The 12,141-nt window shown below is 35.3% G+C and overlaps 2 protein-coding genes across 3 annotated transcripts; one reads left to right on the top strand and one right to left on the bottom strand.

The window, feature by feature from the left end:
- Positions 1 to 309: 309 nt before the first annotated feature.
- LOC112015998 (uncharacterized) lies at positions 310 to 6,172 on the top strand. The gene is given in 14 exon segments (XM_065765921.1): positions 310 to 675; positions 1,769 to 2,412; positions 2,414 to 2,814; positions 2,817 to 3,142; positions 3,346 to 3,456; positions 4,171 to 4,239; positions 4,241 to 4,349; positions 4,435 to 4,616; positions 4,740 to 4,876; positions 4,954 to 5,049; positions 5,482 to 5,551; positions 5,637 to 5,711; positions 5,887 to 5,932; positions 6,114 to 6,172. Coding segments are annotated over 14 exon segments (2,691 nt in total).
- Positions 6,173 to 7,698: 1,526 nt separating this feature from the next.
- LOC112015986 (protein RER1B) lies at positions 7,699 to 11,483 on the bottom strand. Of its 2 annotated transcripts, none has more exons than XM_065765925.1 (4): positions 11,342 to 11,483; positions 10,399 to 10,799; positions 8,149 to 8,329; positions 7,699 to 8,017 (listed from the first exon to the last, which is right to left on the bottom strand). In XM_065765925.1, the coding sequence occupies exons 2-4, from the start codon at positions 10,743 to 10,745 to the stop codon at positions 7,967 to 7,969; spliced, it is 579 nt and encodes a 192-aa protein (XP_065621997.1). In that variant the 5' UTR covers positions 10,746 to 10,799; positions 11,342 to 11,483; the 3' UTR covers positions 7,699 to 7,966. The 2 variants fall into 2 exon arrangements, with proteins under 2 accessions (XP_065621997.1, XP_023904225.1); XM_024048457.2 differs by having other exon boundaries at positions 10,399 to 10,776; positions 11,342 to 11,482.
- Between the last annotated feature and the right edge of the window lie 658 nt (positions 11,484 to 12,141).

A 12,141-nucleotide genomic window follows, 5' to 3' on the forward strand; every position in this document is an offset into this window, starting at 1 on the left:
GAAATGTTAGTCCCTTTTCAAAAGCTGAGCCTGCTAGGCATATTTCTCCCTATAGACCTCGGGTAGAGGAGCACAATTTGGATAAGAATGAATTCGTAGGCTCACGTAGAAAGCAAAAGAACAGAACACCCAGTAGAGAAGAAAATGGAGCTCATCCTCAGCTTCTTGAAGCTTAGAGTGACTGAGAAAGCAAACTACAGGCGCAGATCAGTGACTGCTCCAAGACTCAGAGAGAGAGAGAAGGACCAAAAAAACGACTCTGGTCATAGGTTGCAAAGAGAAGAGAGGACCTGCCCACCATTGTCAAACATGATTCAGAAACCGAAGGAAGCAGCAGCCCATATAAAAGTACCTTCGATCGGTGAACTCAATGAAATGATTGCCAAGGCAAAGCTTTCTACTGGTCAGATAGTTGATGATTCAACAATTGAAAGCACGGATTCCATTTTACCAGGTGATTTCTTCTTTTCTCGTCAACACATAGCATTGGCAAAGCAGAAAGATGTCTTGCCAAAAACCAATGGCTTTGAAATCCATGATAGCCAAAGCCCTAAATTGGTTTCCCAAAGAGATGCTGCTGCTCATCAACGACTTAGAGCAAATGATAATTTTGATCATAATGCCCGAGGTACTTCATCCAGTGCTGGTTTGTCACAAACTATCAATCTAGCTCTGGTATGAGCGGGAAGAGCAGTGATAAATTTAGCAGCAATAGTAGTAAAATGAGTGATATCAGCAGAAGCATGACAAAATTCACAGCCAATAGAAGGAAGAGCCAAACAGATGCATGGTTTGGTTGCATGAGGATGAGGAAGGGGCCTTGCAGAACATCCAAATCTCCTGAACATCGACCAATTGATGAAGCTTCAATTATTGAGAGGACATTTGTGGCTGAAAGCCTGAGACAATTTTGGGCAGATAAACATCAGCCTGGTTCATTGATTTTTTTTTTTTTTTTTTTTGGAGAAACTGAACAAAGCAAATTAAGTTAGCTGAAAACGAGGGGAAAATTATTAAGTAATCTCTGAAACGGAAAAAATGGAGTTCAAATCTTCTGTCCCACTTTTCCTGCTCCACTCTATACTCCACCAATAAATACATGCCACATGTTCACCTAATTAATTAAATATTATTATTATTGATTTATTAATCCTACAGTTATTAATTAATAATATCACGTGGCATGTATTTATTGGTGGAGTATAGAGTGGAGCAGAAAAAGTGGGACAGAAGATTTGGACTCGAAAAAATGCGCATGCTTTTAAGATGTACATTGGCCCAACAAAATGCTATGGTATGTTAACAGTATTAGTTTATACCGTTAGCCGCCACAGCACACTCTCATGCGACAGATTCAAAATTGCTTTGTCCTGTAGCAATAGAGAGACAAAGCCATCCTCGACAGTAAGCTTGGAAATTAAAGGAAATACAGAACATATTTTCACCTTGTTTGATCAACACCAAGCATCTTCACCGTCATTACCGATGTGCCGTCCTTGTTAGCATCGTATTCACAACATTTTAATTCGTGTCTCCTGCTCAATGGATGCTTAACTTCAATTTCTTTGAACACCCTTCGCTGGCTTGTCCTCACTTTGTCTTTGACCATCATTTGCCTCACCATTTTGCAGGCTTCTACTCCTTTGGAAGCAAAGTGTTTGATCAAATCTTAAAAAGTTAAAACCAGAGGGGTAAGCATTATTGAAGTATGGTTTTGTTTACAAACACCAACTAGCTGACTGACTTTTGGCGAGTTTTTGATATTCAGGGAAAGGAGAATCCGCTGTGGTATTGCAGGGCCTGTCAGCTTAATTCCTCAGCCATGTCGAAGCAGAGGCGAAGTGGTTATGAACCATCTGATATGGAGACTGAGGGGTGTGACAGTCCATGGATTGGAGCCAATCATGAGAATGGAGGTTTAGTCTCTGAGGGGCTAAAGAGTGTGGTGCAAAGAAATACCAGCCCCATCACCATGAGACTCAACTCCAACAGGGGGCATTCATCGAGATTTGGATATGAGATCTCATCTCCTGCCAAGGGTTCAAAGGGCAGCCCATCTCAAAGGAGACACAACAGCAAGTCTCCATACAGGCCACGGAGAGATGATGGCAATGCTCTTGCTCTTACACCTCTACCGAGTTTGGATGTTCGGAGAAATGTTAGTCCCTTTTCAAAAGCTGAGCCTGCTAGGCATATTTCTCCCAATAGACCTCGGGTAGAGGAGCACAATTTGGATAAGAATGAATTCGTAGGCTCACGGAGAAAGCAAAAGAACAGAACACCCAGTAGAGAAGAAAATGGAGCTCATCCTCAGCTTCTTGAAGCTATTAGAGTGACTGAGAAAGCAAACTACAGGCGTAGATCAGTGACTGCTCCAAGACTCAGAGAGAGAGAGAAGGACCAAAAAAATGACTGGTCATAGGTTGCAAAGAGAAGAGAGGACCTGCCCACCATTGTCAAACATGATTCAGAAACCTAAGGAAGCAGCAGCCCATATAAAAGTACCTTCGATCGGTGAACTCAATGAAATGATTGCCAAGGCAAAGCTTTCTACTGGTCAGATAGTTGATGATTCAACAATTGAAAGCACGGATTCCATTTTACCAGGTGATTTCTTCTTTTCTCGTCAACACATAGCATTGGCAAAGCAGAAAGATGTCTTGCCAAAAACCAATGGCTTTGAAATCCATGATAGCCAAAGCCCTAAATTGGTTTCCCAAAGAGATGCTGCTGCTCATCAACGACCTAGAGCAAATGATAATTTTGATCATAATGCCCGAGGTACTTTATCCAGTGCTGGTTTGTCACAAACTATCAATCTAGCTCTGGTATGAGCGGGAAGAGCAGTGATAAATTTAGCAGCAATAGTAGTAAAATGAGTGATATCAGCAGAAGCATGACAAAATTCACAGCCAATAGAAGGAAGAGCCAAACAGATGCATGGTTTGGTTGCATGAGGATGAGGAAGGGGCCTTGCAGAACATCCAAATCTCCTGAACATCGACCAATTGATGAAGCTTCAATTATTGAGAGGACATTTGTGGCTGAAAGCCTGAGACAATTTTGGGCAGATAAACATCAGCCTGGTTCATTGAATGAATTTACTTGCCACAAACAAGAAGCTCAACTTCTCAAGAAACTTGTTAGTTATTTCAGAATTGAAAATTCTTTCCTCCTGCAATATTTTGTTCCGTCATGATGTTCATGGATTATTCACATTGCTCTGAAAATTGCATCCAGTTTCATATATGCAAGTTATTCTGTTATATATGGTATGCATCTTTGTTGGTAGGTTTTATAAGCAGTACATTTACATTAATAACTTCTACTCTGTTGAATTCTTAGGTATCCCATGACGTCTGTCCACATATTTTGTTCATGGGGCCCTCTGGTTCTGGGAAGAGAGCACTAACAATGGCTCTTCTACATGAAATATATGGTGATGCTTGTTGGAATGTATGTTCTGGTCATCAACTGCAGCAACATTTTGAGTTATTTTTTCTTGAATGTTATTTCTAGATGCCTAAACTGAATTTATCAAACTCTAATGCAGCTATCGCATGATTTAAGATATTTCCAGATTCAGGTACGCTCTAGTTTAATAATATTGAAAATTTTATTCCTGTGGCAACTGGTTTAGGAATTTCTCTGAATATTTTTGTAATATTTTCGAAAATCCATCTTTCTAATCCACTGTTGTGACTTATTGCTACCAATATAATTAGAAAAGTTACAAGGACCATTTATTGATATTTGAAGACACTTTTACTGAACTCAACTAATCCCACAAGATATTTGAATAACTCATGTTTTCAAAGGCTAGAAACTCATCGCAGTTTAGATTCTCATAGGGTTTTTAAAATTCAAAACCAGCTAGAATATGCACCAATTGATTAACATTCAACCAAACTTTTAATTCTTTAAGGAATTTTTAAAATCTTCTATTATGTTATGGATCTTTATAGCACTAAGATAACGTTGCTTTACAAGGTAACCAGAAGGTATTTAAAAAGCTACTTTTAAATAAAAGAGTGCACGATCATGTCTAGAATCATAAATGAAGGTTTTTTAAATTCAAGACGCTACAATTTGTTGAATTCCATTATGAATTAGCAGGTTTAGAGATTAGCTCCCAAATCCAGTGCCACAGCTCATTTTACATACTAACAGGAAACAAGGCCCATGCAAGTAGTAGTTCCATTAACGTCCAGCCCTCACCATGTGGAACTCAATGTAAACTTTGGAAGCAAATGCTAAATATGCCCTAATGGGTTTGGTCAAGGAAATAAGCAGTGAATTTGCAGTTATTCCTGAAGTCAGCAATGTTAATTTCAAAGCAAAATATAAAGGTCAGTTTTTTATGTGTGCAGAATTTCTCCGGATGATTTAACCCAATCTTTAAAAGCTAAGAAGATTCCTTCTTTTTGCTTTCAGTGATAGTCCTCTATGAGGTTGACAAAGCAACAGAGAACGTTCAGCACTTGATAAAATGGATTATGGACTGTTATGGAGATGCTTGCAAGCTCATGCTCTGCTTTGAAGATGATGCAGAAATCCTAGAATCAGTGAAAGAGCGCTGCAAGGTTATTAAGGTTGATGCTCTTGTTACTCATGAAGTAAGTTTCAGATTCATTATGGATTCAAACAGTTCAATTACAGTTATAAAATACAACCATAATTCCACCTTCTAAGCTTCTCGCTTCCCCCCTAATCTCTCATTCCAACCTCCATCTTCCCAGATCATGGAGGTTCTTATTCAGATAGCAAGGAAGGAGGACTTTGATCTTCCCATGAGCTTTGCTGCTAAGATTGCTACAAAATCGAAACAGAACCTGAGAAAAGCAATCATGGCTCTTGAAGCATGCAAAGCACACAAGTTAGTTCTAGAAGAACAAACAGTGTTTAAATTTCTAACAAAGTAATTATACTAACAAGGACACTGTGCATGTGCAGCTACCCTTTTGTTGATGACCAACCAGTTCTACTTGGATGGGAAGAGGTCCTAGTAGAACTTGCTGCAGAAATCCTAGCTGATCCATCACCCTCAAGGTAGGGTTTTTCTTTTTAAGGGACTGGGAGAATCTCTGTTGAGGCAGACACTAAAAAAATAATAGTAATAATAATAATAATTCTAACAGAACTTGAAGAAAGTTAAGAATCTATGATTTATTGTTATACCTGATAACAGATAGGGTTGAGATTTAATACATTAAATGACTCCATTCCTTTGTTTTAGATAATTTTGATGCAGTTCACTTACTTATTCTGCAAGACACTCTGTCTCTTGCACTGGAAATGAGAGATCATACTCTAGAGGTTACTTAAATTTATCATCTGAATATAAAACTGGAAAAAGATGGTCTAACACTTGAATCATAGGTGTAGATCAATGTGGAACTTATGAATCCTGCCACAATTACAATACTTTGATTGTTTGTGAAGAAATTCCAATATAATATCTCACATTTATGGTCTTGTCAAATTATATTTTGTACGGGGAAAGTTGCAAAAGCTTCTTTTGGATTTTCTACACCCAAAACTGATTCTCGAGGTGATACTCTAATTATTTCAAAATAAATATTCTCAATATTTATTGAAATACAATTTTGTGATAATGTTGTGCTTCCAACATGCAGAAGCTCGTAGAACAGTTCCTCAAGCAAGTTGAGGCCAGTTCTAAACGGGAAATCTATTATTGGCTTGCTTATTATGCGAGTACCATCTTCTTCTTCTTTTTTCTATTCTTTTTCTCTTTTTTTTTTTTAGGTTGGAAAAGTGATGATAAGAAGAAAACTCTTATCACTGGCTGCTTCTTTGTTAGTTATATACTGCTTTAGACATATTGTCTTGTTGACAAGGCTATAGTAACTTGGTTATTGTCAACAGAATAAGAGACTCCCAACTGGAACAAGTGCTTTACTGAAATTAGAAGGTAACGTATAAAAAAAAAACTCCAAATATTTGATGATTTATAATGATACATGCACATCAATCACACAATTCCCAAATGCATTTCACCTCATATGTAGGTTAAACAGCTACATGAAAGTTATAATCTGAGTACTCACCATTACACAGGCAGTTCACCGGTTATTTACGTATCTTTTGTGCAGAATTTGTAGCCAAGTTCATGAGTATATACAAGTGTTCCAGTAATAGTCATTATGTATAGTTTACACAGGATTGGTTGATAGTTGATAGTTGATATATGCTACAATCCATGTCCTTGATACAATACAACGTTGCTGCAGCTGCTACTTGATACTGAAAAGCCAAAATGATATAATTAGACACACTCTCTCTCATTCCAAAACATCAAATTCCTTGTCAAGGTAGTACTTAGGTTTGGTTGAGAATGATTAAAGAACAGTGATTGTATCATATTTATTGCCTTTGTTTTTTCCCCTTTTCCCCACAAGTTTTTGTTTCAGCCAATAAATCATCCACAAACGGATATCTATAGGGATGTTCGTCTTCAAATTTCTTGGACAAAACTCAAAGTAATAATAACAACACCATTCATATGATGGTTTCATATTACTGTCAATTCTAGGAGAAAACAATAATCAAACAACTGGTTGGCCTTCAGTGTCGCCCATCTGCCTTTTTCAGTAAAGAGTAAACAAACAGGGATGGTGCTCACCTAAAGTAGGACACTCCTGTAGCCTAGTAGAGATTCCATCATACTGTTCCTCAACCGTCAACAAGGATGGCAGCTTCTTGGGTGGCTTGAATTCCTCAAAGCACCAATTGTTGCAATAAGTTCATATGTCAGCTGAATTCAAATGGTTGCAAATTGCAATAGAACAAATGTCTTGTAAGACAATATTTTTCAAGCATACAAAGGAAAGAACCACATAGACAAATTGGTCATCTAATGGTAAGTTACCAACATAAAGTAAAATTCCAATCTTGGCTTATGGAAACAATGAAATTAATCATGTGTCATGTGCATTGTACCTGCTACCATTTCAGACAGTTTCAAGCCATACTTTCACCTGTGTCAAGAAAAACATCTCGCATAATACTGCCCAATGGATATACAAATGGGTCACTGTTTGTGCTCTAAAATCTACTTAATTCAGCCTTTGTTTAACTGAGCTTATTTTTACCTCAAAAGAAAATGTACAACTTTTTAAAGTATTACCTTATTCAGAGTACATCTGTTCTTTAACAGGTACCCAAAAAAAAAAAAAAAAAAAGGAGAGGGAAGAAGCTAGTATCAATAAGCATATCCAAATGCACACAGCAATTAAAGGGAGAAAAATAAAAGGTCACTAGAGCCTTCAAAACATCAGATTTTCCCCATTGCACACAATATACTCAATCCCCACATGTCAAAAACTCCAACATAAAGATATAGGAGAAAGAACCTGAGAGAGGGTTCCAAAACTGTCATCCCATATAATATTGTATAAATATAAAAGCACTCCAAATTTCAGTAATCACATGCAACTACTCATAAAATTGGGTTATGTAGTTGAAAATCAGAAACTAACTTCAATGCAAACCTTTGAGTTACACCATTCAGTTAACCTGAGCATGCACAGAGTATCTAAAATAACATTGCTCTAATTCTTAAATTATTTTCTTCACGGGATAAATGAGATAATTTCCAATTGACCTTACTACATTGTAACATAGAAAAAGGTCATGGCCATGATATCAAATCAAAAATGAAATATAATAAATTCATAATTCAATAAGCAAGCACAATTTGATAAAACTCTATCCCAATAATGGTTTTTGTTTAACTACAGAAGAACTGACATCAAATGCGAACCTTCCAAGTTCCAAAGTTGTTTTAAAATCCAAGTATACATGGAGATATAATGTACATATTCCCTATGAATTTTGAAATATCTACAAGCATGTTCAAAGTCCAAATTTTTCATTTTTCCTAGAAATATATACAAATCTTCAGCATCTCTTTCTTCTTTTACTTGTGTCAGCACATTTATAGCTTTTAGTCTCTTCTTGAACCACTACTTCCAGCTGACTTCTTACCAGTATACCTCTGTCAAAATATATGGAAACATATTATATAAGTATAAACATAATAACAGATGAAGGGCTAAAAAAGGACCACCCACCAAAAATATGCAACTTTATAATTTTTTTTTTAAATTAGTAACCAATATAACTGACCTGCTTTCCAACAGTAAATGGGACATATTTGTACTTTATCATGTGTAGGATCTGTCGCTTCATCGTGAGGACAAATAGTACACCCCAGTAGCAGAGCAATATTGGCCAGAAAACAGGTACGTCCAACATAGAAAAGAAAGTCAAGACAAATGCAACAATAAAAGCCTTTGTGATGGAATACCTGAGATTATCAACCAGGAAAGTTAAACCAACCCCACCATATTTAAAATAATAATAATAATAAAAATAAAAATGTAAAAATGCAAAGCAAGGAAATTTTTCAATCTTTTTTGATAATTCGATAGTTGACAGTTCCATTGGAAACACCAAGAAGTGCCAATTGAAGTACAAGGCTCTTGGCAAACATATCAAAAGGAAATAATCTAAGAACTTCCACTTACAAAAACTTTACAGATATAAAACAATTATGCATGTAAGATGCAAAATAAAATAATGAAATAAAAAGCACAGATATTTTTCAATCACCATATTTTTATCATGCATCACACATCTGAGTAATGAAATTTAAATAAATTAAAATAAAAAGATATGTGTGTGTGTGTGTGTGTGTGTGTGTGTGTGGTTAGCTGTAGCTATCCACCCCAAAGTATTGGATCATTTGCAATGTCCACCCTAGATTATAAAATTTCTTAATCAACACCTTAGTTCAAGATTAGTTTGCAATATCCACCCCAGAATCTAAAATTAATATTAAAATTAACAAATTAGTGGGTTGGTTCGGTGGTGGGATATACTACTATGTCAAAATTAACAAATTAGTTCACTCTAATTTGGAATATCCATCCCTTTAACCCATTAATAATATTAATTTTAACATTGATTATGGATGGGGGAGTGGACATTGCAAACAACCCCATAGTTCCAATTAACCCTAAAAACTAACAATGGGCAACATATCAAGAGGCACTAAAATCATTAAGTGGATTGAAAAATCAACCATTTAAGGCACAGAACAAGAAAATTCTAATCTAAAGATTGAAAAAGCAATTCATCAGGAAAATAGCAAAAATCACTACCCAAGGTATTCTAACCATCTAGTACATAATAGGAAGGTACATATTGATGATATTACAAAAGAGAATGCAAAATATGAAGCAGTGAATACAAATCACAAGGAAACTACAAGGTAGTACAAGCCAAACAGAACTTCTTTTTTATAGGTAAATCTTCATTCCAAAAAAGATGAAAAGGTACAGTAAAAAACCAAAGATCACAGGCAGTGTCCTAAGCCAAACAGAATTTCTATACATGTTGTGTTCAAAAAATATACCAAGCACCAAAAGAATGAGCCTATTACCATTTAATTGATGTTCATTAAAGTTGGCCACTGTATTATATAAGGGTAAAATATATAGGCCATTTCAAAAGAAAATCAAAATGTGCCTCCATCAGGATAGCCCAAGCATGGTAAAGCCTGAGGCTTAGAGACTCATTCATTTGGAAAAAATCCAACCAGGCCTGCCCACCATCGTTTAACCTCTGCCAAACTGCAGTTTTGTTGGAGAAATAGCGATCCTTTTGTAGGTGAACATTGATTAGCCAGCTAACTTAATAGATTCAATTATTCAAATCCTCAAGAATCTCATATTGTAAAGATACAGTATAGTTCACAAATTGAGAAAATAATGAAAGCACATTCTAAACGAAGACTTGGCAATAACAATGTTACTAAAAGAAATGAAAAGGCTAGTAATGTACTTGAATCATTTAGCTTTTAAAATGAAAAGGCTACCATGTAAACAGTTATACTATTTAAATTAGAATCAAAGTTTAAAATGACAAAAAAGCTACCATGTAAGCTTGTCATGAATGTTATAACATTCAGATTCAACCACTCTATATGCTTCTCCATCTAAACATAAAATGGTACATGGAAAGATAAGGAATAGAACAAAGTAGTTAAATATTTTGCTTTACAGAATACACAAGATTATCCCTCCAATATGAGTTGCAATGGCAACAACAGCCAAACCAATAATTCAAACAATATTTAAGCTCAAGTAGGCCCTTAAAATGCTTCTCCCAGTGCATTTCCTCAAACCAGGGGTGATTAATGATTATCCGGCCTTAAACTCATTAAACAGGAGATAGTGCAGTTACCAGAAAAAACAAACTCATTAAAAAAGGCTACACCACAGGAAAATAAAGCTTCTAAAAATATACGGATGCACTCCAGAAATGAATTTGCATAACAAAGAAGACTGATAAGAATGAGAAATGCTAAATTACCAGAATCTAAATTCGGGAAGGCGGCGAATGAAAGGCTTAAATTCATCAGAACCTTTCATTGGCAAAGAAGCCCCATCCAAGACTTCGAGCTCTGGATCGTCCTTTGGCGACAAAAACCCAATTAAGAGATTCAAGACATAGATCCCCAGACCATAGGAAATAACATAGAATCCTTGTACGTAGTAAACACGCAAAACGTAAATCATTGCCACTGCAAGTGCTCCTAGCCACCTCTGAAGCGGGTGAGGTGTGGAGCGGTCCAAATAGTACTGAAACATCTTCGAAAAATCATTTCTCCAGTTGGCAAGAGGCGCCTCTGAAGCTGAATCAGTTCCTTGTCCCTCCATGAAAATTGGGTTCTAATCTTACAGCTTAACTCTACAAAACCCAAAATTTGAAATCTAAATATAAATTAAATTTCAATAATAACAAAAACTAATTCCATGGTAAAAGGACCAGAGGTCCAGAACAATTAAATTTCCATTTTTTTTAGGAACTGAGTCTACATTAAACCATTTGGCTAATCCAATTTTTCAATGCCCTTTTTAGCATTATAGCAGTACAGAGCATACGACTCAATATTTCAAACCATCTTTCTTTTACCTTCTTTTTTTCTCAGCAGCCAAACAGCGTGCTAGTTCTTGATCATTATACGTTGAATTACAGGTATTTAGAGAACAAATAAAATCTTTTATTTAAAAACAATAATGCATAATAACGGTTACCATTCATGATCCAATTTTTTTTTCTCTCAAATTTTCCCAGTAACCAAACAGAGGGTTTGAGCAAGCGTTCAATAATGTGGATTGTAGGAACTTAAAATACTGAAGTAAGTAAGTAACATTCAGATGACTGAGATAATTAGGGTTTTGAATTTGAACCAAATTAAACAAAGATAGCAAAATTGATTAGCAACAAAGGAAGGATAAAGTAGTAATTTTACCACTTGAGCTTTGAGATCGTGCGCCGAGTGATCGATCAATCTTCTTCTTCTTCGTTTTTTTGTTGAGTATGAAATTTCAATTTGAGTGAGTCTGTCTAGAGTTTGAATTTGAGATCGGCCGGTTATATTTTAATTTGATCCTTCAAATATTTATTATTTTAATTAATTGTCTCCCAAATTTTTTTAATTTTTAATTTTAATAGAATTAATAGTGGTTGAAATTGATTGGATTTTGAAAATTGAGGGACAAGAATGACACAATTCATAATTAAAGGACCAAATTAAACTTTTTCAGTAATGAAAGGACCAACTTAGTATTCTTAACCATAAAATTATAATGTTTATTTAGCTTTTTCTTTTTTTTCTTTTTTCTTCTTCTTTTTTTTCTATTTTATTATTTTACTCTTAAGTCTGAAAAAACAAAGAGAATCACGATATGGGAATAAGAATCTTTTAATGGAGGTAGTATATCCTATTTCTGGTGTATATAACATTTCTTTTACAGCAGGTGAATTCTAAAAAAAATATTATTATGTTTCTAAAATTAGAAGCCACTAGTTTACTAATTTTTTTTATTATTTTCCTACTTTATTTTTGAGAGTATTTAAAAAGGAAAAAAGAATCTCGATATATTATAGTAGTCGGGAGTATTTTTTAGATTTCATTTAAATGATAAGTTTGAATTTGAAAGCAAGCCAATAGTATTTGTACTGTATTAGGAGTATGTCATTTTACTCATTCTAAGTCTAAAAAAACAAAGAGAATCACTTTATGGGAATAAGAATCCTTCAATGAAGGTT

The sequence above is a fragment of the Quercus suber genome, unplaced genomic scaffold (assembly GCF_002906115.3).
Source record: "Quercus suber isolate HL8 unplaced genomic scaffold, Cork oak 2.0 scaffold_664, whole genome shotgun sequence".
In the NCBI taxonomy this organism is placed as follows: domain Eukaryota; kingdom Viridiplantae; phylum Streptophyta; class Magnoliopsida; order Fagales; family Fagaceae; genus Quercus; species Quercus suber.